We start from the raw sequence: 26,432 nt of genomic DNA, 5'->3' as shown, positions 1-26,432 counted from the left end.
TTTCTGAGCCGGGGCGCTGCACAGCCAGATGACGTCACCATCTCCGGCCACGAGAGAGTGTGGTGCTAGTGGTTACCGCCACCACAAACATCCACTTCAGTTTCACAGGCGTCGGTACTATTGCCACACCCTGTCATGAAGCCGGTACCACCCCCGGAGGCACTCGCGGGAGGCACTAAGGTACCGAATTTCTCCCCCCAACATTTGTTTCAATTGCGAATGAAAAGGCCTCTGGTGCATTTTCCATGTTGGGAGGCACCAGGCATTGATCGAGGCACAATTGCACCATTGCTCATGATGCTGTATCCAGAAGGAGCAGCTGCAGATGGGTTGGTCCATTCCATCTCATCTCCCAGTCCTTGCTGCCAGTTGTAAATCTCATTCTAGCCAGTCGCGTCATCGTTGGAAAATCTCTGTCCGCTGTTGGTCAAGATGCGCTGTAGTTGATGTGTGATGTCTGCAGCTATATGGTACTTCACACGGCTGTTGAGGGCCCGTGGCCGCGCTTCAGTAACAACAATTCCAGGAGCAATGTCCACATCAACATGCAGCCGAGATGATCGCCAACGGCTGTCGGGGGGCAAGTCTCCCCAGAGACAAACCCAAATGCCTCTGCACTACGATAGGACAACAAATGCTGAATCCAGAAGGTGCAGCTGCAGGTAGCTCAGTCGTCATGTGTCTGCAGAGTGTACTCCGTCACCAGAAGTCACAGTGACTGTGTCTGCTTCCTGCTGCTTGACGCTCACTACATACAGGTTACGATGATTATCCCGTGTAATTGGTGAACTCTGCATAGAAGGACAGATCTGCAGGTGTCTCTGCGACCTGCTTGAAAGAGGTCTTCTGCAAAAATGTTGTATAGGAACGCTCCCCATCCAGGATTTCATTGTGGCGGGCAAGCGACTCAATGTACTCCTTCATTGATGAGGAGGAGCGACGCAGGTGTTTTATCTTGCCATTCTCCGACTCGATCCGATTATTGCTGTTCTTCCCGAAAGTTAAAATGGTACTTTGGGAATATGTTACCCACATCTCCTTCTGCGGAACCCAGTTCATTGCAAGATACTCCTGCAGGGGTGGGTGAAGCTGCCCAATCCTATCTACACACTGTCAGTTTCTCCTCTGATGCTAAAACACTATGTAAACCACCAAGCCATGTAATCACTTGTCTCTGAAATTGGAACTGATCAGATGGATTCATAAAAATAAAATTGATATGAGTTGCTGTTTCAAGTACTTGAAGGCAAAATCGATCTGAAGTTTAAGGGGATAGTGAAATTTTCATTAATAGAAAATAGACACTGTGTTATCGTCATGCTATCGTCAGCAAACATCCCCACTTCTGACCTTATGATGGAGGGAAGGTCATTGATGAAGCAGCTGGAATTGGTTGGGCCTAGGACACTGCCCTGAGGAACTCCTGCAGCGATGTCCTGGGGCTGAGACGATTGGCCTCCAACAACCACAACCATCTTCTTTTGTGCTAGGTATGACTCCAGCCAGTGGACAGTTCTCTTTTTCCTCCCTCCCCCCTGCCGATCCCCATTGAATGCCATTTTACTAGGGCTCCTTGATGTCAAGGACAGTCACACTCACCTCACCTCTGGAATTCGGCTCCTTTGTCTGTGTTTGGACCAAGGCTGTAATGAGTCTGGAGCCGCGTGTTCCTGGTGAAACCAAAACTGAAATTTTCCAGTTCAGGGCGAGAGCAGGAAACGGCACCAATACAGTCAGTGCCTTCAGGCTGTCCTGGTGGGGAATGAAGGTGTAGAGGAATGGGACATCCATAGTGAAAAGGAGACCAGGTTGGGGCCAGGAAGCAGGAAACTGTTAAAGTGGCGCAGGGCGCCAGAAGAGTCATGGATGTAGGTGAGAAGAGACTGGACACCTGCGTCGCTCCTCCACATCCATGAAGGAGTGCATTGAGTTGAGATAAGAATAAATCAGTTCTGTGGGGCAAGAACGGGCTGAAACGATGTGTCTACCAGGGCAGTCCTGTTTGTGGATCTTGCGAAGGAGGTAGAAGTGGCCTGTGCGGGTTTGGAGGACTACGAGGTTGGCAGCCATGGAGGGAAGATCACTGGAGGGGATGAGGTCAGTGACAGTCTTGGCAACGATGGCTTGATGTTCGGTAGTGGGGCCATGGTCCAGGGGGAGGTAGGAGGAGATGTCAGAGATGGCATTCAGCTTCCGCGAGATAGAGGTTGGTTCGCCAAACAACAACAGCACCACCCTTGTCAACAAATGCTGTTGTTCAGAGATTTAGGTGTCCTCTTAACAGGAAACACAAAGTTAGCATGCAAGTAATTAGAAAAGCAAATGGTATGTTGGCCTTTATTGCAAGGGGGTTGGAGTACAAGAGTAAAGACATCTTACTGCAATTATATAGGTCCCTGGTGAGACCACACCTGGAGTACTGTGTACAGCTTTGGTCTCACCTAAGGAAGGATATACTTGCCATAGTTAGTCAACTTCGTCAACTATGTATGATCCATTCACCTTGGATGAACTAAACGCAGCCCTGTCGACAACCAAATCTGGAAAAGCTGCTGGTCCAGATGGTATTTACCCAGAATTCTTAAAAGCACTAGGACCCAAAGCAAAGTGATGGTTGACCTCCTTCTTCTTTGTATAGCAACTGGTAAAATTCCATCTATTTGGAGGGAGACTGAAATAATTGCCCTTCTGAAGCAGGGGAAGAATGCTTGTGAAGCCTGCAGCTACCGCCCGATCTCCTTACTTTGCACATGTTATAAAGTGCTGGAGAGGCTACTACTCCATAAACTAGCCCCTATCATTGAGCCAACCATTCCTAAGGAGTGAGTGGGCTTCCGGAGCGGCCGTAATTGCTGCGACCAGATCTTGTTGTAGGACCTTGACTCATTCTAGGCTCCCCACTCCTTCCCATGTGACGTTACTCCCCCTGCCGCGCTCCTGGTTCATAGACGTTACACCCCCTCCCATGTGATGCTACTCCCCCTCCCCTGCTCCTTCCCATATGACATTACTCCCCACTCCTGGTTCATGAGATGTTACTGCCCCTCCCCCCCCCCCCCCCCCGCTCCTTGTTCATGAGACATTATTCCCCACACCTGGGGCCTCGTTCCCCCTGCACCCTACTTGAAAGATGAGGTGCTGTTCTTCAAGTTTTCATTGGCCACCTACACCGTTCAAATGAAGATCAAAGACAGAGGTCTGAGTGGGACAGAGAACTAAAATGGCAAGCGACCAGAAACTCGGCCACGCTTGCAGACTGAATGAAGGTATTCAGCAAAGCGATCGCCCAATCTGTATTTGTTCACCCCAATGTAGAGGAGACTGCATCGTCAGCAGCGCATACAATATATTAACTTGAAAGAAGTACAAGTAAATCGCTGTTTCACCTGGGAGATATTAGGACAGGTGACCAAAAGTTTGGTCAAAGGGATAGGTTTTAAGGAGCGTCTTAAAGAAGGAGAGAGAGAGACGGAGAGGTTTAGGAAGGAAATTCCAGAGCTTGGGGCTTAGGCAGCTGATGACACGGCCACCACTGGTGGAGCGAAGAAAATCTGTGATGGACAAGAGACCAGAATTGGAGGAACACAGCGATCTCTGAGGGTTGTAGGGCTGGAGGGGGTTAGAGGTAGGATGGGGCGAGGCCATGCATTTGAAAACAAGGATGAGAATTTTAAATTCGAGGCATTGCTGGACCAATGTAGGTCAGCGAGTACAGAGGTGATGAGTGAGTGGGAGTTGGTGCGAGTTAGGATATGGGCAGCAGAGTTTTGGATGAGCTCTTATGGGGGCCAGCCAGGGGAGCGTTGGCATAGTCGAGTTTGGAGGTAACAAAGGCAAGGATGAGGGTTTCAGCAGCAGATGAGCTGAGGCGGGGCGGAGCTGAGCGATACTCAGAGGTGGAAGTAGATGATCTTTGTGATGGAGAGGATATGGGTCGGTCGGTCAACTCCGGCTCAAGTAGAATACCACAGTTGTGAACAGTTTTCTTCAGCCTCACAGTGGCCAGGGAGTGGGATGGAGTCGGTGGCTAGGCAATGGTGGGGACCAAAGATAATGGCTTTGGCCTTCCCAATATTTAATTGAAGGAAATTTCTGCTCCAATAATGTTATTATGTAGTAACATTAGACGTCCGTTTTACACTGGAATATAAACAATTGCCAGTTAAGTTGTTATGATTTGGACATAATCCAAATACTTGTTCTCATGCCCAAGGCTTCTGCAGGATATGGGTGTCGTTGTCAAGGCGGGCAATTATTCCCCAACCCTAGTTGCCTTTTTTGAAGATGATAGTAGGCCGCCTTCTTGAACCACTGCAGTCCATGGGGTGAATGTGCTCCCACAATACTGTTAGTTAGGGAGTTCCAGGATTTTGACCCAGTGATGAAGAAACGGTGATATATATCCAAGTCAAGATGGTGTGTGACTTGGAGTGGAACTTGGAGGTGGTGGAGGTTACAGGTTTCGGAGGTGATGCAGGAGAAGCCTTGGCGATTTGCTGCAGTGCATCCTGTTGATAGTACACATTGTAGTCACGGAACCCCAGTGGTGGAGGGAGTGGATGTTTAAATGGTGGACGGAGTGCTGATCTAGCGGACTGCTTTGTCCTGTATGGTGTCGAGCTTCTTGAGTGTGAGCTGCACCCATTAAGGCAAATGGAGACTATTACCTCACACTCCTGAATTGTGCCTTGTAGATGGGGGAGAGGCTTTGGAGAGTCAGGAGATGAGCCACTTGCTGCAGAACACCCAGCCTCTGACCTGCTTTAGTAGCCATGGCATTTCCGTTGTAGCCGTGGCTTGTTCTGTTGAGGTTCTGGTCAATGGTGACCCCCAGGATGTTGATGCTGAGGCCGTTGGTAATAGTAATGCCATTGAATGTCAAGAAGGTGGTTTGGCTCTCTTTTGTTGGAGCTGGTCATTGCCTGGCACTTGTGTGGCGTGAATGTTACTTGCCACTTATCAGCCCAAGCCTGGATGTTGTCCAGGCCATTAACCAAAACATGACCTTATACACCGTTATCTTGAGTATAGAAAGCCACAGGGTGAACAATACATCCTTTTACCGATGATGTACTCACTAAAAATAATATGGATTGCCACTGTAAGTTCCTAATCCCTCTGAATGACGACAAATAACTGTGATAAACCATACATGCAGGCTACAAATTACATATCAGCCTTATGAAGAAGTAAAATTAAACTGAAGTATTAATCTCTGCATTAATTAATGTGAAAAAGTGATTTATTCCTAATATCTTTAGTAAATATATTTATTTTAACAATTACTAAAGTTGTGTGTCAATGACAAAAAATACATATATTTTTATATCACAAATTAGTACCATAAATAGTGAATGGAGACAGTTGCTTAATTCTATTGAAATATTTCAAATGTTTTTAAAAGTTTCAAGTTGCGATTTTTTGATTCTTTGTTTGCTTTTTCTTTTAGATGGTCCAGGGAATATCTTCTCGCTTTTTTATGTACATGAGTTTGGTTCAATTCATTCCTGGCCTAATTGTTACCTTCTTTTTGGGTGCATACAGCGATCGCTATGGACGCAGACTATCTCTCCTCCTTCCTTCTATAGGGGCTCTGTTTAGCAGCCTGGGTTTTTTAGCAATGGCCTATTTTTCTTGGTCCATTTATTTTATTTTTATACCATTGGTAGTTAGTGCATTTCTTGGTGGCTTCACAACTTTATTCGGGGGTGCATTTGCTTATGTAGCAGACAGGAGTTCTAGCAAGCAGAAAAATATGCGCATGGCATTGCTGGACATGATTGTTGGAGTAATGGGCGGCATAGGGGTGCTATCATCTGGATACTTTTTACGGGCAGTAGGTTTTAATTGGCCATTATTGACTGTCTCATTGATTAATTTTGCCAATGTTGTGTATATCATCTTTTTCCTTGAAGAGAGTGTCCAAGTGTCAAGAAATGAACAAGACCAAGTATCAGGCTGTGAGAACTTCAGAGAAATACTCTCTGGAATCTTAATTCTTTATACTAGTTCTGATTTTAGAAAACGTGTCGAGATCAGTATGTTGCTTCTTGCTTTTACAACATTTGGATTTGCTGAATTTGGCGCTGCAGGACTTTTTACTCTTTATGAATTAAATACGCCTCTTTGTTGGAATGAAATCCTTATTGGATATGGCTCTGCAGCTGGACTAGTTACGTTTCTGATGAGTTTTGTGGGAGTGACTCTGTTTTCCCGCTATCTTCGAGACACTTTTATAGTTCTTATTGGGATATTATCATTCGTTGGAGGAATGATCATGGCTATCTATGCCACTACTACTCTGCTAATGTTTTTGGGTATGTTAAACTTTAATATTCATAGAATGAAATGTGACTGGAATTAAGAAGAATTTACATAAATGAAATCCCCTTGGGGGTTAGACATAAAGGGGCCAGATTTCAAAACTAAATTAAAATAGTCCCAGTTCTATCATAGCTCCCATTATTATGAAACTGCTTGTGAATTATAGATTCTGTATTTTAAACAAACCTGTGATGGTAAAAGTGTTATTCATTGCAAATTGAATGTTAAATAAGTAAATGCTGCAGCATTATGGTATCCATATAATTCAAAACAAGAGGTTTTAGAACTGGTGGAAGTCACAACTTGGAAAAATTGTTAAATTACAGTATGTAGAAAATGGGAATTGCAATAAACCATCAGGAAGCCAGAAGGTAAGCGAGAGCATCTTTCTCTCTTTCAGTTAAGTAAAAAGCAACTCAAGCAACCAACATACAGAGTAATTTCTGTACGTTTTCCTTAAAACACATATATCATCTTGTTGAGTTAATTCTCAGGTGTGCTCTGAACTTCTCAGTTGAATTACAGCCTGTCAGTTTTCTTCTAAGGATCTGTTATTCTGTATTTACACTACCTAACCTGATTTCCAACAGATCACTAAACAGGAGAATATGAAGATGAGCTCATTCATTCTCCCTCTGTAAACAAAAAGTCAGAGTGGCTTTGAGATTCACAAGTAAAGAAATGTTAATGGTGCATGAAGGGGTGGAGGAGAAATCAAATTCCACATCATATCTAAAGTGATTTGTGAGGGGAAATTTAGGAGCTTGCAGAAGGACCTAGACAGGTTAGCAGATAGGTGGCAGATACAGTTCACTGCAGAATAGTAAATTTTGGGAGGAAATGACAATGAAAGGAAGTATCTTCAAAATTGTAAGATTTTTGGAAAATGGAGGAACAGTGAGACACAGGGGGTGAAAATTGGTGAAAACACAAAACGGGCAATAGCAAATCTGCAGGCTGTTTTACACTGCATTTTGAACGGGCTGCTGATTCGCTATCGCCCGTTTTGCATTTTTTGTCAATACCAATTTCATCCCATAGACATTTAATGGTGGGAGTAAAAAAGACAAATGAGTTTCATATATTTTATATATGTTAGGAATTGAATATATAAACAAGGAAGTGGTGTTGAACCTGTACAAAACATTGGTTAAGCCACAATTGGAAGAATATTAATTTATGAAGAGTATAGCAAAGATTCATCAGAGCAATGCTAGGAGTAAGTGGTTATAGTTGCCAAGCTTATAATTATGAAGAAAGGCTGGAAAAATTGGGGCTTCCTTCACTGGTTACAGAGAATGTTAAGGCGGATCTAATAGAAATTTTCAACACGATGCAAGATTTTGAGAGGATAAATTGCTAACCAGTGGAACACATTTTATCATATTGGTAACAGGGTCAGACGTGTCACTAGAAGAACAAAGGGGCAAGTTAGAATTTTCTTTCACACAGGGTTATTAGAACATTGAATTTTTAAAACATTTGACTATTGATACAGGGACTACAACATCATTTAAAGGGGAATTGAATAAGTATTTGTAAAAGGAATAAAGAAAAGGATATGATGAAAGGCCAGGGAAATAGGATTCGAGCAAATAGCTTTAGGTCAAGTGTTAACACTGACATGCACATGATGCACCGAATAAATTCAAATTTATTGTGATTAAAATTGAGCCCCACTCGCTTTCTTAGGCAGTGCAGCAGTAATCCATTTATTTCCTGAATTCAAAGTATGTTTACATTTACTTTTGTGTTCCACTTTCTCCTGTTACATATATTAAGTGCCAATATTGGAACTATATCACAGATAGCTACTACAGAAGTTATTTCACAATAAAATTCAAATGTAAATCGGAACTATAATTTCAACTTACCAATTGTTAGTAAAATGTAATCTAATAGCAAAAAAATAATATTTCTCTGAAGTGTCTTTCACAATACCTCAGCCTAGAGGTGTTTAATGCCACTCAGGATAATGTTTCAATAAATGTTAAAATATAAGATAAGTTATTCAAAGTTGTTTGTACAATGTGTTGGCTTTGCTCAGTTAGTAGCACTCTTGTCTCTGAGTTAGAAGATTCTGAGAGCAACCCCCAGACCATGACTTGAGCACACAAATCTATGGTATAATTTCAGTGCAGTAAAGAAAAAAAGATTTGCAACTATATAGCGCCTTTCACATCCACTGGACGTCCCAAAGCGCTTTACAGCCAATTAAGTGCTTTTTGAAGTCCAGTTACTGTTGTAATGTAGGAAACATGGCAGCCATTTTGCACACAACAAGCTCCCACTAACAGCAATGTGATAATGACCAGATAATCTGTTTTTAGTGATGGTGATTGAGGGATAAATATTGGCCAGGACACCGGGGATAACTCCCCTGCTCTTCTTCAAAATAGTGCCATGGCATCTTCCACCTGAGAGTAGACGGGGACTCGGTTTAACGTCTCCTCCGAAAGACGGCACCTCCGACAGTGCAGCACTCCCTCAGTACTGCACTGGGAGTGTCAGCCTAGATAATGGGGTCAAGTCTCTGGAGTGGGGCTTGAACCCACAACCTTCTGACCCAGAGACGAGGGTGCTACCAACCGAGCAACAGCTGACACTCTAAACTGGGTGAATTTTAATGGGGAAGCCGGGTTGGGGAGGGCAGGGGCTCCAAGGCAGTCAGAGGAGAACCCCCGATCCCCATCCATCCTTCCAGTCCTGACCTTCCTCCGATCTCTCCTTCCTTCCTCTCTGCAGCCTGGTGCCGCAGGCCTACCCGCCTGACAGCCAGCCAACCTCTCCACCTGGCTGGCTGCGGGCGGGAATTAGTGCTTTGAAATGCTAATCAGACCCTGCTGTTAAATTCGGCAGGGCCTGCGGGAAACCCGTTCTCCCAGGTTACCCGACCGCTTTCCAGCCTGCCCGCTCCATAACCGCCTCCATATTAAAATTCCGGCCAGTATGTGAGAAGTGTAGTGAGTGGGAATGCACCAGACAAGATGGAAGAAAGTCCATATGAGCCGAGAAAGAAAGAAAACACGGTAACTTTACATTTAACATGTGCAAAGCAGATACCTGTATAAGCCATTAATTTAAAGGGAGTGATTCTACAATCTGTGGTAAACTTTGTGGCCAGAGTGAGAAGTTTTGAGGTAATCACTTAAGTAGTTTTAGTGAAATCTGTTGGGTAGCTTCTGCAAACTGTATGTAATTTCCTGTCAGATTTAGTCAGCATGTCCAGTCTAAAATTTGCATGTAGTGAACTGTTTTAATGCTATCACAATAGATGTGTATAATTGAAAAGAAGTAAGATTGTGGTGTTTGAAATCCCACAACGAATGTAAACTGGCTTTTGTTCTATACTTATGACTGATCAATTTTGCCTTTTTTTTACAGTGAGACTGGTTTCTCTTTTTGCTGTCATGCCATACCCTATCCTACGATCAATGATGTCCAAGTCAGTTTTACCGAAGGATCAAGGTCAGTTATTTAAAATACTTTTTTTGCATTGGATATTTGAGTGTTTTTTATTCCCAGATTTGTGTAACAAGTTGGTTTTCATTCAGGAAGTTGGGTGGAGATCCATTGTGTCATATTGGGGATGAAATTGCTCTTCGGCGATAGCGCAAAACAGGCAATAGCGAATTGGCAGCCCATTTTGCATCCATTCCAAGTTTGTGATTGTGGCTTTAATTGGTATAGGACACACTTGCCAGTTTGTGGTCATTTCCTTACTTTTGTATTGCATCCTTCTTGCAATAAAGGCGACCATTCCATTAGCATTTTTGATTGCCTTTTGTACCTGTGCACTAGCTTTTTGTGATTGGTGTACATGGACACGCCCACACCTTTGCACACCCACAGCTCCTCTTCTCTCGCCATTAGAAATTGCTGCTGTACACTGTGCAACTTTGCCTTGCAAAGAGCCATTATCGTGGACTCCCCGGAAGAGGAAGGCCCTCAGTTACAGCAAGGAGACCTTCTGAAGGCAGCACTGATCTGCCTGCTATCAACAGTAGGAGATTAACAAAACTTGCTATTGAAACGAAGGCACACTTGTGTCAGCTGTGGCTCAGTTGGCAGCACTCTCGCCTCTGTGTCAGAAGGTTGTGGGCTCAAGTCCCACACCAGAGACTTGAGCACAAAAATCTAGGCTGATACTCCAGTGCAGTACTATGGGAGGGCTGCACTGTCGGAGATGCCGTCTTTCAGATGAGACGCTAAACTGAATTTGCTCAGACTGCTCTGACGTCTGCTCTCTCAGCTGGACTTAAAAGATCCCATGGCAATATTTCAAAGAAGAACAGGGAAGTTTTCCTCTGCGTCCTGGTCAATATTTATCCAATATTTATCCCTCAATTAACATCACTAAAACAGATTATCTGGTCGTTATCACATCGCTGTTTGTGGGAGCTTGCTGTGCGCAAATTGGCTGCCACGATTCCTACAATACAACAGTGATTACACTCTAAAAGTACTTCATTGGCTGTAAAGTGCTTTGGGACATCCTGAGATCGTGAAAGTTGCTATATTAAAGCAAGTCTTTTTTACTATTAATTAGGACTAATGAAATAGTATCTTCCATAAAACTTGGTGTGATTCAGCCTTAAGTTTATAACCAATGTAAGCCTCCATTTGCATGCAGTGGAACTCAGATCAGCACAAAGCACAATGATTATAAAGTAGCTCATCTAGTCTCTAGCCAAAGAGTGAAAAACGCCATTGTTTGCTTTTGAAATGTTAAGCGGCTGTGACAGATGCAGGAAGGATGTTCCCGATGGCTGGGGAGTCCAGAACCAGGGGTCACAGTCTAAGGATAAGGGGTAAGCCATTTAGGACAGAGATGAGGAGGAATTACTTCACCCAGAGAGTGGTGAACCTGTGGAATTCTCTACCACAGACGGCAGTGGAGGCCAATTCATTAAATATATTCAAGAAGGTGTTGGATATATTTCTTAAGGCTAAAGGGATCAAGGGATATGGGGAGAAAGCAGGGACTGAATTTGGATGATCAGCCATGATCTCATTGAATGGTGGAGCAGGCTCGAGGGGCCAAATGGCCTACTCCTGCTCCTATCTTCTATGTTTCTACTTGCTGAAGAGTAACTCCTCACCCAGTTCAGCAACGCCAGAAAAAGATATTGCATCAAGGAGCTTGATGAAGCACAAAGAAAGCACAAATTAATGGTCATCAGCAGACCGTAACCATTGGCAGCCTGTACTATAAGGCATAGAGAGGTGACGACAACATTGCAGCAGAATAAATGTTGTGACTTCAGTATCCTGTCATCAAAGTTAAAATAAAGAGGTTAGGAGCAGAAAGTGTAAGTTTTTTTCAGTGCAGTTATGGAATAGGAGTAACATGCTTTAATCAAAGAGCTGGAAGAGTTGGACGGTGGGTCTAAATGTTAATATGGTTCAATAGACCTGAAGTCTTATCTCTAGATTCCAGAACAACACGTGGAAACTGGACTTTAAACAAATGGTGATAACCCTGTTTCTGTTGTATTTTTTTCTCTTGTGAAATGTCTTTGCTGAGAGAATAGCTAAATGTTCATTCACATAGCTTTTAATGAATCTGTTTTAGGTTTGACTTCAAAGTGTTGCTTTGTGTCAGCGGTGGCTCAGTGGTAGCACTCTTGCCTCTGAGTCAGAAGGTCATTGGTTCAAGCTTTACTCTAGACACTTGAGCACATAATCCTAGGTTGAAACTTTGGGGGTGCGCTGCACTGTCGGAGGTGCCGTCTTTCGGATGACATGTTATCCCGAGATCTATGTAAAAGATCCCATGGCACTTTCCGAAGAAGAGCAGGGGAATTCTCCTGATGAATTGTCCACTTAGAGTAACTTTGTTGTTTTGTAAGTGGGTTGAAAACTTGATTGCTGTTAACTGGTCTGTGATTAAAACTTCTTTCAGATTGCACCAATATTATTGATTTGGAAAGAGACCTGTCCTCTGTTAGCTCCTCTCCAAATCTGATGCAACAAAGCATTCCTAGCTTTGCATGCCACAAGTAGATTTCTGAACCTGGTTTTGGAAGGCATCACCAGGTTGGGCCAGCTTCTTCAAAACAGGAAGGTCATGATGTTTCAGCAGCTAGCAAACAAATTCTACCTTGCCCAGGGAGATCTGATTAAGTACTGCCAAATCAATCTGACCCAGAAATTCAATGATGCCGCACATGTTTCTCAGGTGCAAAATGGGCGCTTCAGCATCCAATATAGTGGTCAGGGTATACGGGTACATTACAAGCCGGAAGTGTGCCGCCCACCATATTGGATCGAACTACTCTGTAGGCATCCCGGGTGTACGCCAGAACTATTTAAAAGATGAATAGAATCCTTTTCTGATATTGATATTGGTCTGCCCCAGTGCTGGACTCTCAACGTGATTAACTTGCCCAGCAACTTGTGGCACTAGAGGCAGGAAGGACCCTTAGCGGCGCTATTTAAAGGGCACATCCACTAACAGGTTACTTCCTGGTTTGTCAATTCAAGCTGCTGGTCAACTTTTGTTTGTTTTTTGGCCTTTTTTGACTGAAAACTTAATTCTGACTGCTGAGAAGATTTTGCTGGTGCTGGACTGTTTTTAGCTGCCTTCTAAACATGGGTGGTCTCATAGAAATGCCTTCAAGGTTGAAAGAGGAGGAGCAGCAAGGAAGACAGGAGAGCGCAGGAGCAGCTCACAGAAGAGAGAGGAGGAGGGCACTGCGCAGGAGGCCACACCCACAGCCGGTCTTCAGGGAGCACTTTTACCTGAACTTCTCGGAGGAGCAATGTCTCGGGTGCCTCCAAAACACAAAGCATGCTGTCCCCGAGCATGGTGGGAGTGGATATTGAGTCCACTGGCAGAAGTGCTGATCAAGCGAATTGCTCCTGGTCACGCCTTCCAAACCAACCATTTTGGACATGACAAAGGCCATGAACATAAATGACATTCCCTCAAATCAACTCTCCTGCTCATTGCTCACTGGGCTTGTTCCCTGACCCTGTCTCCAGGGTGCTATAGCTGTCCAAGCTGCTCAGACAAGTGCAATTTTCAGTGTTAGCAGCGAGCCAGTCAGTCTAACTGGACTATGCCAGTGTTTATACTCCACATGAACCTCCTCCCTCTTCCTATCTTAGCCAAAGAAAGTTTTTTTTGAAGAGGTAATCTGTTTGAGGGTGTGGTGTTCAAGAGATTGTTGCTCTGTAAATAAGTAAAATTGTTTGATTTTTCTTTCTTCTTTTTGCAGGGGCTCTCTTTGCCTGTATTGCCTGTCTTGAAAATTTAAGTGCTACCATTGCATCTGCAATTTTCAATAGTATTTATGCTGCCACCGTCGAAACATTTACAGGCTTCAGCTTTTTGCTAGCAGCATGTTTATGCCTCATTCCAGTTTGTATTCTGTGGTAAGTCATGGTATGATACGTCCCAATCTTAAAATCTTACAGCACAGAAGGAGGCCATTCGGCCCATCGTGCCTTTGAAAGAGCTATCCAATTAGTCCCACTCCCATGCCCTTTCCCCATAGCCCTGCAAATCTTTCCTGACATGGAACAAAATAGCATGGGGCCAAAAGGCTCAAACTTATGAGATTGTGAAATCGTGACCTACAACAATTGGCTCTGTATTTTATTTATACTTAAAACCTCAGTTAATTATTAAATCATATTTACATACTGTTGACATTTAATGGCCCCGTTGTAGTTGAAATAGCTCACTGCTGTTGAAGTCAAAATTAATAAATGCTGTTCTAATTACATAGAAATGACAACATGGAAACAGTCCATTCACCCACCAGTCATAGAATTATAGAAATGATACAGCGCAGATGGAGGCCATCGGCCCACAGTGCCAGTGCCGACTCTCTGAAAGAGCTATTCAGTTAGTCCCATTCCCCAACCCTTTTCCTATATCCCAGCAAATTTTTCCCTTTCAAGTATTTAACCAATTCCCTTTTGAAAGTTACTATTGAACCTGCTTCCACCGCCCTTACAGACATTGCATTCCAGATCGTAACAACCTGCTGTGTTTATAAAAAATAAAAAAAAATTCTCCTCATCTCCTCTCTGGTTCTTTTACTAATTATCTTAAATCTGTGTCCTCTGGTTACCTACCTACCCGCCAATGGAAAGACCCAAGTAGAAATGACATCTGCATTTCTTGTCGATTTATTCCATTATAAATTCCTATGTCAACATTTCTAATGGAAACTGCCCACGTAAAGTTACCATGCTGGAAATTGTCCAGTAGAAAACAGGGGGCCAAGAATGAGTGGAGAGTTGACCATGAACCAGTATAGGTTGCTCCAGAAGTCCAGCAGAGGTGCATACAGCCATCTGTGTTAGCAGTGTGTACCAGCAGATTCAGTATATCAGCAGAGGAGAGCGAGAAATAGTGGGAATGAAAACCAAGAACATAGAGCAGTGAAGCTCCCAGGGAGCCAGGGAATGGTAAATCTACAGGATCAGTGCAGATGAGGGAGCTGGTCTGAGGAGCAGCTATAGGGAGGCGAGGAGCACGCAAGACCAGAAACGGTAGGAGGAGCTTGAGGAGCTAGTCCAGCAAGGGGTGACAGAAGAGTTCTGAAGGATGAGTGGAGTCAGCAGCCACAGGAAGCAAGCGGAAAGCAGAGCTCATTCAGCAGTATTAGAACAGAATGTAGAGCAGGATGGGAGCCAGCAGGAAGAGATCAGAGTTAGCACAGCATAAAATGAAAAATTTGCAGCATAGGAGAAAAAATACTGAGGCTGCAAGAGCAGACCAGGTACTAGAATAGAGGCAGTCTCAGTAGAAAGTGGCGGCGAAGGTGGAGGTCACCGTAAAACCCAGAAACCAGTGGAGAAAGTGGATTAACTGTCCAGGACTCAACACATCAGAGCGATTGCTCGAGGTTCTACCCTACAGATGCTATTGCTAATGAATCTGCTACCCGCATGTGTAGGGCTCTGTTGCATGACATGGAAACTCTGCAGTCCACCTTGGAACGCATACTAGCGCTAGGGATATCTGCTTCAGGCACCTGCTGCAGAGTCTATAATGCCAGTCTTTGGATCTTCTGAATGCTCAGACTGTTGCCATTCAGGCCTCCGGCTCCAATCTCATCTCTTTCATGGACAGGTTGCCTAATCAGTTTGGCTGAACCAGAGAACTATTGATGGCATCACCAACATCCATGTTACTTTGAGGTCTGCTGATCAACAGGTCAGCAGACATGGTGATATAAAGCCTACAAGCAGGGGTAGAATTTGAGTTGCGGATGATGATGGTGTTCTGCCTCACAAAGTCTCCATACCATTCCGGCCCCTGCCTTCAATAACTTCCCATGTGGTAGAAAGTAGTCACAGCCAGGTTGGTACCACAGGCACGGAACTGCAGCAGCCTGAGGCAGAGCCTTGTAGTGCCCATACTGATAAAGGTCCTGAACCACCAGAATCCTAGAAATCCATCACACAAACTCAGGTGCTAGCCACCTCAAAGGCTCCAGATATAGGGATAGCAATTCATAAAAGCACTAAAGTACATTTGACTTCCAGGAACTCCTTCACTACAAAGCAGAATGATTTTATTTTATACTCATTCTCGGAATGTGGGTGTCGTTGGCAAGGCTGGCATTTATTGCCCATCCCGAGTTGCCCATGAGAAGGTGGTGGTCCTTCTTGAACCGCTGCAGTCTGTGTGGTGAAGGTGCTCCCACAATGCTGTTAGGTAGGGAGTTCCAGGATTTTGACCCAGTGACAATGAAGGGATGGCGATATATTCCCAAGTCATGATGGTGTGTGACTTGGAGATGATGGTGTCCCCATGCACTTGTTACCCTCGCACTTCTAGGTGGTGGAGGTCACGGGTTTGAGAGGTGCTGCAGAACATGCCTTGGCGTGTTGCAGCAACGAATCCTGTGGATAGTGCACACTGTCGCCACGGTGTGCCAGTGCTGGAGGGAGTGGATGTTTAAACAGTCATTGACATGAAAAAAGTGCATGTAAGCAAGTAAGATAGGTCTGTTTTGTATTTGCTGCCTTTCTGTACAGTTTCATTTATGCTGACTAGGGAACATGTGCTTTGCAGAGTGGTTTGCCTGCCAGACTGAGAGACTGGTTCTGGGAGTGCAGAGAATATTGGGTCTGAATTTGCAGTCGGAGGAGGCTTCCCGTGGGGAAATGCCTCCGATCCAGAAATAAAATCCGCACCTACCTTCTGCCTCGGGATCCACGGAAACTCGCGCTCCCGGGCCTCTATGTGTAGACATGTGTAGAAGCCCACGTATCCCAGGGGCGCAGGCGGTTCGCAAGCGCCCCTGGGATCACGTGGGCCGGCCCAACAAATGAAAGAAGGGGAATCCCCATTCCTACTTATACACATTTACATACCAAATAAATAAAAAAAAAATTACATTTAAAATTAATTAAAATACAATTTAATTAAACATTTAAAACACTTAATTCTTTGAAAAATAATTGTAAATTTTTTTAAGGGGCTAAAAATAACGAACTTATTTTACAGGTGTTTTAATGTTTAAATAATTGAAAAAAATTATTTTTATATTCATTTAAACTCTTACGCTGTTAAAAGCAGGCGTTACGCCTGCTTTTACCAGGCATAGGAATTTCATGGGCATTCGTTGGGCAGTAGTTGGACAAATAGCCCAACTCTCCGCCTGCGGGTGCCCATTTCTGTCAAGAAGATTCTTGCCCGATCGCATGTTCCGGGTTTTTGCGCATGCGAAAACCCGGAACTTGTGGGGCCCTTAAGGGCGCATACGCACCGGAAAATATGGGCCAATGATTTGTTGAAGGACATAGGGAGGCCTTATAAACAAAGTTTTTTGGGGACACTTGGGAGAAGGTTTCCTTTTAACAAGTTCTGTCGAATCGCTTTTGCAGGGGACAAAATAGTTTGCTGTGCTGCATTCTTGCTGCCTCTGGCTCCACTTCTACATCAGATGGCTTTTTCTCCGGAGGCTCCGTGCCTCTTTAAATTACAAGGTTGAGTGTAATATGTGGTGGTATCATAGAAAGTTACAGCACGGAAGGAGACCATTTCGGCCCATCGTGTCCGCACCGGCCAACAAAGAGCTATCCAGCCTAATCCCACTTCCCAGCTCTTGGTCCGTAGCCCTGCAGGTTACAGCTTCCCAAGTGCACATCCAAGTACTTTTTAAATGTGGTTATGGTTCTTGCCTCTACCACCCTTTCAGGCAGTTAGTTCCAGACTCCCACAACCCTCTGGGTGAAGAAATTTCCCCTCTAAACCTTCCACCAATTACTTTAAATCTGTGCCCCCTGGTTTTTGACTCCTCTGCTAAGGGAAATAGGTCCTTTCTATCCACTTTATCTAGGCCCCTCATAAATTTATTACATCTCAATAAGGTCTCCCCTCAGCCTCCTCTATTCCAAGGAAAACAAACCCAGCCTATCCAGTCTTTCCTCATAGATAAGATTCTCTACTCCCAGCAACATCCTTATAAATCTCCTCTGTACCCTCTCGTGCAATCATATCTTTCCTGTAATGTGGTGACCAGAACTGCACGCAGTACTCTAGATGAGGCCTAACATAACGCCCCCTGCTCTTGCTTTTATTAGCCGTGGCATAGAATACAAGCATTCCGTATGCCTTCTTAACCATCTTATCTATCTGGCCTGCTACCTTCAGGGATCTGTGGGCATGCACTCCAAGGTCCCTTTGTTCCTCTACACTACTCAGTGTCCTACCATTTAATGTGTATTCCCTTGTTAGCCTTCCCCAAATGCATTACCTCACACTTCTCTGGATTGAATTCCATTTGCCACTGTTCTGCCCACCTGACCAATTTATTGATCTCTTCCTGCAGTCTACAGCTTCCTTCTTCAATATTAACCACACAGCCGATTTTAGTATCATCTGCAAACTTCTTAATCATACCCCCTATATTCAAGTCTAGATCATTGATATATAACACAAAAAGCAAGGGACCTAGTACTGAGCCCTGCGGAATCCCACTGGAAACGGCCTTCCAGTCACAAAAACACCCATCAACCATTACCCTCTGCTCCTCCGAGCCAGTTTTGAATCCATCTTGACACTTTGCCCTGGATTCCATGGGCTTTGAACTTCGTGGCCAGTCTGCCATGTGGAACCTTATCAAAAGCCTTGCTAAAGTCCATATACACTACATCAAATGCACTACCCTCATCTACCCTCCTTGTTACCACCTCAAAAAATTCAATCAAGTTTGTCAGACACGACCTTCCCTTAACAAATCCGTGCTGACTATCCTTGATTAATCCATGTCTTTTGAAATGAAGATTTATCCTGTCCCTTCAGAATTCTTTCCAGTAATTTTCCCACCGCCGAGGTTAGGCTGACTGGCCTGTAATTACTCGGTCTGTCCTTTTCTCCCTTTTTAAACAAAGGTACTGCATTAGCAGTCCTCCAGCACCACACCTGCTAAACCTCTTAATACTTCCTCTCTGTTTATTTCATCTAAAATTTCACACTCCTCCTCCCTGATAGCAATGTCTGCTTCGCCCCTCTCCTTTGTGAAAACAGACGCAAAGTATTCATTAAGAACCCTACTGACGTCTCCCGCCTCCACACACAGATTACCCTCATGATCTCTAATAGGCCCTATCCTTTCTTTAGTTATCCTCTTACTCTTAATATATTTATAAGACATCTTTGGGTTTTCCTTGATTTTACTTGCCAAGAATTTTTCATGCTCTCTCTTTGCTTTCCTAATATCCTTTTTAATTGCACCCCTGTACTTTCTGTACTCCTCTATTTATAAAAAAAAAAAAAAAAAAAAAAAAAAAAAATTCTGCAGTATTTAGCCATCTGTATCTGTCATATGCCTCCCTTTTTTTTCTTTATCCTACCCTGTATGTCCCTAGACATCCAGGGGGCTCTAGATTGTTAGTTCCACCTTTTTTCTTTAAGGGCTCATATTTGGTCTGAACCCTCCGGATCTCCTCCTTGAATGCCTCCCACTGCTCTGACACTGATTTACCATCAAGTAGCTGTTTCCAGTCCACGATGGCTAAATCCCCTCTGAGATTAGCAAAATTTGCTTTTCCCCAATTTAGAATTTTTACTCCTGGTCTATCCTTGTCCTTTTCCATAACTACCTTAAATCTAACTGAATTATGGTCACTAGCACCAAAATGCTCCCCCACTGATATGCCTTCTACCTGCCCAGCTTCATTCCCTAAAACTAAGTCCAGAACCGCCCCCTTCCTTATTGGGCTTGCTACATATTGGCTAAAAAAGTTCTCCTGGATGCATTTTAGGAATTCTGCACCCTCTATACCCTTCACACTAATTTTATCCCAGTTAATATTGGGGTAGTTGAAATCCCCTACTATTACTGCACTATAGTTTTTGCACTTCTCAGAAATTTGTCTACCTATTTGCTCTTCTATCCCCCTCTCACTGTTTGGGGGTCTATAGTACACTCCCAGCAGTGTGATCGCCCCTTTTTTGTTTTTCAGTTCAACCCATATGGCCTCGTTTGATGAACCCTCTAACATATCATCCCTCCTCACAGCTGTAATAGTTTCTTTAATCAACACTGCGACCCCCCCTCCCTTTCTACCTCCCTCTCTATCCCGTCTGAAAATCCTGTAACCAGGAATGTTGAGCTGCCAGACCTGCCCCTCTTTCAGCCACGTCTCTGTAATAATAGCTATAATATCATAGTCCCAAGTATCTAACTGTGCCCTCAGCTCATCTGCCTTGTTCACTATACTTCTTCCATTGAAGTATATACCATTTAGTACAGGCAAACCTCCTTTGTTGACTACTATCTAGCCCTTGATTCCTCTGTCCTTCCAATTTACTTTCTACGCTGGTAGGATCCAGTGTAACTGAAGCAGAAAATCTATGTCTTCAAAAGATGTATAAATAACATGAAGCATAAGTAAAACCTCTTTGCCTGAAGTATGTGCATATAAAAAATATTATTTCTGATTCATGATATTGTGAAATTATTTTGCTGACTTACTTATGTTATCTGTTATTCAGCTTCTTGCTCTGGTGGAAGCCTCAAGAGGAAGATCACACCAGACTGATTACCAATGAAGACTGCAGTTAGTTCTTATGCAAGCTTTCACTTCGATTGCAGTGAGATTATCTTGTGATGTTTTGCCATTTCCAAAGCCTCATTATCAACCAATATATCTGCTCTTTGTTCACAGTATTAAAAAAAGGATGCTTGCACAGTTCCACATGCAGTTAAAAACCTGATGGTTGGAACAATACCATCAGTCTCAGACAGTATGCAATAGGTATTTCTGCTTCATTAAGCAATTAACCCTTTGACAGAGTATATGAACTTCCTGGGACACCATGAATAAAGTGTGGACAAAAAGCAAAACACTGCAGATGCTAGAAATCTGAAACAAAAACTGTTCTGCCCATTTCCATGTTATTTATAGAGAAATGTTCTGCATTAAATTCTTGTTCTGAAATGTATTTCGAATAATTACTATTGTCAGGAGGACTGGGTGGTGTGGAAGCTTAGAACACTTCTATTGCTGTCCTGACTGATGGGATGAAAATCTTTCTCTCATGAGTTTTAAGTGAAATAAATTTGGGCAGTTGCAACCCAGTCCCGCAGCAAAAACTACCCATCTCTGCATTAATTAAAACTAAGGGGCTGAAATTCCTATTTTTTGAGATTGGATGAGATGCCTATTTTTTTTAATGAACAAACTGCTAACAAAATTGCACAAAGGCACATTGAATTGCATCAGCTTTAACTCGGCTGTTAAGCACCAATGTGGACCTTTGTCAAAAAAAATTCTGAAAATCCAAGTATATAATGAATGTTTCCTTGCCCATCATGTTAGTAAAGGAACACATTCCCATTTCAGGCAGTCAGTGTCAACATGAACCACTCTCGGGTCATGTGTAACACAATTAGATGCAGAGCAAAGCTCCCTCTGCTCTGTCTCAACAATGTCCTTTAACTTCTAACACAGTAGAGTACCCCTCACTGTATCAATGTAACCAGCCAATGCATGGGACAGGCACCTATTTTCTGAGATTAGATGCGTCACTGTTTATCTGAGGTTGCTTTCCTTCGATGAGAAGAGTGTCAGAAGGGCAGTTTGACACAGTACTGTCCACTGCCAAGACCGCTATTCGTACCACTGCGACATTGCTCACTTGCACCCCAAGCTTACCTTCCACTGCCGCTGAAACCCCTATCCCTGTCTTTTTCACCTCTACAGTTGACTTTTCCCATGCTCTCTTTGCTGCTCTCATGGCCTGCTGTCCCCATTCGCCCAACACCCCCATCTTCACTGACTTATATTGGCTCCCAGTGGATCGCCTTTACAATCCTAACCTGCAGATCTTTCTGCAGACTCTCCGCACCCTTCTCCAGCCTCACCCTCTCTCCGCACCCTTCTCCAGCCTCACCCTCTCTCTGCACCCTTCTCCAGCCTCACCCTATCTCTGCACCCTTCTCCAGCCTCACCCTGTCTCTGCACCCTTCTCCAGCCTCACCCTCTCTGCACCCTTCTCCAGCCTCACCCTCTCTCTGCACCCTTCTCCAGCCTCACCCTCTCTCTGCACCCTTCTCCAGCCTCACCCTCTCTGCACCCTTCTCCAGCCTCACCCTCTCTCTGCACCCTTCTCCAGCCTCACCCTCTCTCTGCACCCTTCTCCAGCCTCACCCTCTCTCTGCACCCTTCTCCAGCCTTTCATGTCCTCCAGTTCTTTGACCTGTGTTTTCTCTCCCTCTCTTCGCTCTTTGAATCTTCTTCCTCAGACCTCACTATCTATAAAAACCTTTGCAAAATACATCTTATTCAACCAAGCTTTCAGTCATTTTTCCTAACCATCTCACAAAGGATTGGTATTCATTCCTTTTCTCCTTAGTGAAGTGCCTTGGGACGATTTGGCAGAAACCAGTGGTGGACTTATTGGGGCAGATTTTACTGTCAAAATACCGGTGAGGCTAATGGTACTCCCCATTATTTATGCACAAATGGTACAGCAACTTCACGTGAGGAGCAGGTGTGCTTTTAAATGCCAATATCCAAAAGTTGCTGTCTGCTGTTGACTTCGTGAAAACCGCATTTCGCAGACTGCCTCACCATTGAATGGCGTGAAGTTGCTGTATTTGTGCAGTAGATACGAACTAAACAGAAAATTAAGCCTTGTCACTTAATGTGTAAGTACCGTTTTAAATATGTGATAAGTTAATTACAACCAATCAACCTCTCTGGCACTGAAAGTTAACTATTACAAGTGTGGAGTCTCATTCCTTCAGGTGTTAATTGTTGGAGAATTTTTAAAAAGTTACATTTTAAATTTTTTTAACTTTTCCCTTCTGTCTCTTTTTCTCTTTCTATCCAATCTCTCTATTTCTCTTTCTGTACCTGATTTGACAATGAATTCACTTCAAATCAAATCAAATCAACTTCCTTCTCAATCTTTCCTGGTTATTTCTCAATCCTTCAATCTGATTGGTTAAGGAGATGCACAGTTGGTTGTACTGTTCACGCAGATCCCAGATGCCTTATTTCCTTCGCTGCGCCATTATCAGATCGCACTTTCAGCAACTTGCCAAGAATAAAAAATTAAAAACCTAAACATGCACGGGCAAGTCTAACTAAAGGCAGATGCCATTAGATGTTCTGCTACAGCAAAATCTGGGCCATTGCTCTTTTCCAGCCCTGAGCCATTTTAATGCCACTGTTTCCTTGGGAGTTGAGGCACCTGCCTGACTTAGAAGGTTGAGGGGTGATCTAATCTAGAACAAGAGTACATATTTTTGAATTAGTGCTCGGCAGGTTAGGCGTGAAATCAGGAAGCATTTTTAGAGTCGTGGAAATCTGTAGCTCTCTCCCCCAAAAGGCTGTAGATGCTGGGTCAATTGAAATTGTCAAGTATAAGATAGACAGCAAGGGATGTGGAGAAAAGGCGGGTAAATGGAGTTGAGGTACAGATCAGCCATAATCTAATAGAATGGTGGAACTGGCTCAAGGGCTGATTGGCCTACTCCTGTTCCTATGACCAATCAGCAATTTGGAAGGACTACAAACATAAACATTCTTTGCCCCTTAGTCTGAAGGATTGTTCAATTCCAATTCCAAGGCTTGAGCACATAAACTCGGCTGATATTGCAGTGCTGGATGAGACATTAAACTGAGACACTGTCTGCCTAATCAAGTGGACATTACAAATCCCACGGCACTATAAGATGACCATTGAGTTCTTCTGGTATTCTGGCCAACATTCTGCCCTCAACCAATTCAACAAAAAACAATTAATTAGTCATTCTTTGAGATGTTTCTGAGAGATGTGGTAAGGCGCTATGTACAGGCAAGCATTTCTTTCTATAAACAGATAGATTATTTCCAACCATAAAATGCTTAATATGTCTTTTTACACTAACCACAGTAATATATAGTTATGAAGTTGCAATTTTTAGATAAGAGGGTTGTTGCATAAAATAACTTTCACAAGTGCTTATGGTGTCTTCCAGTGTCAGATATATATGTTTTGCCGCTTATCTGGCTGCCTAACTATCATTGGCTTAGACAGTTAAAGCGTCAGTCCAATACTAAAAAAAAAAAGTTTTTAAGGCTGTTACGGTCTCGCTGTGTAACTGCTTTCAGATGCCAAAGCAGCAGTATTCAGACACTTGTTTGCTCTTGAGTATGTGTGTACTGAAGGATAAATTCAGGGGTGCTGTTCCTTTAATATAACCTGTAGAATTCAAGAGAGTATTGACTGTGTTTTGTTGAGATGTAGGAACCTTTATTCTTACAGGGCTTGCCAGGGTAGATGCAGGGAGGATGTTCCCCTGGCTGGGGAGTCTAGAACCAGGGGTCAAAGTCTCAGAATAAGTGGTTGGTCATTTACGACTGAGATGAGGAGAAATTTCATCACTCAGAGGGTGGTGAATCTTTGGAATTCTCTACCCCAGAGGGCTGTGGAGGCTCAGTCATTGAGTATATTCAAGACCGAGATCGATAGATTTTTGAATATTAAGGGAATCAAGGGATATGGGGATAGTTCAGGAAAGTGGAGATGAGGTCGAAGATCAGCCATGATCTTATTGAATGGCGGAGCAGGCTCGAAGGGCCAAATGGCCTACTCCTGCTCCTATTTATTATGTTCTTTATCTATAAATGCACTGAGGTCACGCCATGATCGAGATTTCTGAAGTAATACAATCTGATGCAAAAGTGGATGCTGGAAATTTGAAATAAAAACAGAAAATGCTGGAAATACGCAGCAGGTCAGGCAGCATCTGTGGAAACGGAAACAGAGTAAACATTTCAAGTTGATGACCTTTCGTCAGAACTCACGAAATAAAATGTGATCTTTTGTCAGTTCCACAAAACTTGCTTAACTCTGTATTTCCATTTCCTCAAACCAACTTGTGTAGAATTGTGTTTCTGTTTTACTCATTTTTTAAGAAGTTCACAAAATAAGACAATTTACAATATACAGTACTCCAATACCTTATTCTGCAAATTTAAAACATTGCTTGTTTTCACATATTACTCCTTGTTCATAAATACAGCTAATTAAGCAACAAAATCATGAATAATTTTAGACATAAACAAGTATAAACACTCCAGACCATAAACATTATGACTTTTTAAGCTTAGTGTATTGCACCTCAGCAAGTACTTTAATGATGACTTCAAAAACATTTTACTTCATAATATAGAAAGATGTAAATAGTTCAATTTTAGAAGGCAACTGTATGATTATTATGTATATTCAATAAATGTGAACTACAAAAATAAGATGACTTAAGCATTGATTAATATAGCACTTGAAAATATGTGATATATAAGTGTGTTACTTATGTAGTGAACTCTTTATCTATTTAACCCTGTACCAGTTTGGGGTAGCAAATGCCATGTAAGCTTACAGATTAATAAAATAACTATGTATGAGCTGCTTACAAGCTACAATAAAATACATTTTGCATTTTTTTTTTATTTGTGACAATGAACTCATCTGGGGTGGTTTTTTTTTATTCCCACCCCTTTCTCCTGGAAGCTAGGACATTGTTTAAAAATACTACAATCTAACAATGTCCATGTTAAGTTTTCTTGCCTTGTGGATGACAGCAATTAAAGATACTCAACTTTTATTTGGAGCCTAAGGGCAGGCCAGTGTGCTCATTTCGAGCTGCCAGTGTGCCATTTACCATGTTGGATTGAGCTGCGCTGCAGGCGTCCAGGGTGCATGCCAGAACTATTAAAACAATTAATAAAATATTCAAATTAGGGTCCCACACTTATTGTAGGATCCTTTTCTGATATTGGGATGCCCCAGCGCTGGGCTTGCCACGTTATAAACTCGCACAGCAACTCATGGCACTAACAGAGCAGCAGGACCTTTCATTGGTGCTTTTTAAAGGGCTCATCCACGACTTAGTTTGGTTACTGGTTAACTTCTGGGTGTTTTTTGACTGGGGAAACTTAATTCTGACGGCTGAGAAGAAGATTTTGCTGGTGCACTGTTTTGGCTGCCTTCAAAATAGTTGGACTGCAGGCATAGGTGGTCCAGTAGGTCTGCCTTTGGGCCTGGAGGATGAGGTGAAGCAGCAAAGAAGGCAGAAGAGAGAAGGAACAGCTGGCAGAAGAGGCAGAAGGAGGGCACTGCATAGGAGTGCAAATTCTCGAATGCCATTGATATTAATGGGGGGCAGAGCAATGATAATTATCTGTTCAACTGATGAGGGAATCCGAGGGAAGCAGCGCGCAAGTCCCAAGAAATTATGGCGTGGAGTAAGCAATGGCGTAAGTCACTGATCCTGAGACTTTTGTGCCGTAAAATGGGTCCTGTGACATAGATGCGCCATTACAATGGTGCGAGTCTCCAGGAATTTCTAGATTTGTCAACATTTTACAGATATCGCCTGTTTCAAAAGATTCTGCAAAAACTGTCTTTTATCTACAAAATGGAGTCCTAAACATAAAATGGATTCTTTCATAAAACCTTTCTTGCTAGCATTCCTAATAGGCTGAATGGTCTTCCTCATCTGTAATTATCTTGTGAACATGTTTGCCACCTTTCCGACTGTTGCACACTATCACAATGCTTTTAATGAGCTATCCACTAGTATTCCCAATTGCATATTCCACCTTGCAGATCTCTCCTGTATTTGAGTTGTTTGCTCTGT

General features: G+C 43.2%; 1 protein-coding gene and 1 pseudogene across 3 annotated transcripts in view; one reads left to right on the top strand and one right to left on the bottom strand.

Annotated features, from left to right (window-relative positions):
- LOC147111906 (lysosomal proton-coupled steroid conjugate and bile acid symporter SLC46A3) overlaps positions 1-25,236 on the top strand; it is a 36,933-nt gene extending 11,697 nt beyond the window's left edge. For all 3 annotated transcript variants that reach the window (XM_085999291.1, XM_085999289.1, XM_085999290.1), the window contains 4 exons: positions 5,450-6,317; positions 9,709-9,792; positions 13,548-13,704; positions 20,294-25,236. In XM_085999291.1, the coding sequence (XP_085855417.1) occupies positions 5,450-6,317; positions 9,709-9,792; positions 13,548-13,704; positions 20,294-20,363 (1,179 nt within the window). In that variant the 3' untranslated portion in view covers positions 20,364-25,236. The remainder of the gene's footprint in view (positions 1-5,449; positions 6,318-9,708; positions 9,793-13,547; positions 13,705-20,293) is intronic.
- LOC147111907 (uncharacterized) lies at positions 384-4,774 on the bottom strand (annotated as a pseudogene).
- Positions 25,237-26,432: the final 1,196 nt, after the last annotated feature.

The sequence above is a fragment of the Somniosus microcephalus genome, chromosome 10, assembly GCF_052327205.1.
Source record: "Somniosus microcephalus isolate GS21.2 chromosome 10, FLI_Smic_1.0, whole genome shotgun sequence".
Classification (NCBI taxonomy): domain Eukaryota; kingdom Metazoa; phylum Chordata; class Chondrichthyes; order Squaliformes; family Somniosidae; genus Somniosus; species Somniosus microcephalus.
The sequence above is the reverse complement of the archived record's forward strand: the minus strand, read 5'-3'. Positions and strand labels throughout refer to the sequence as shown.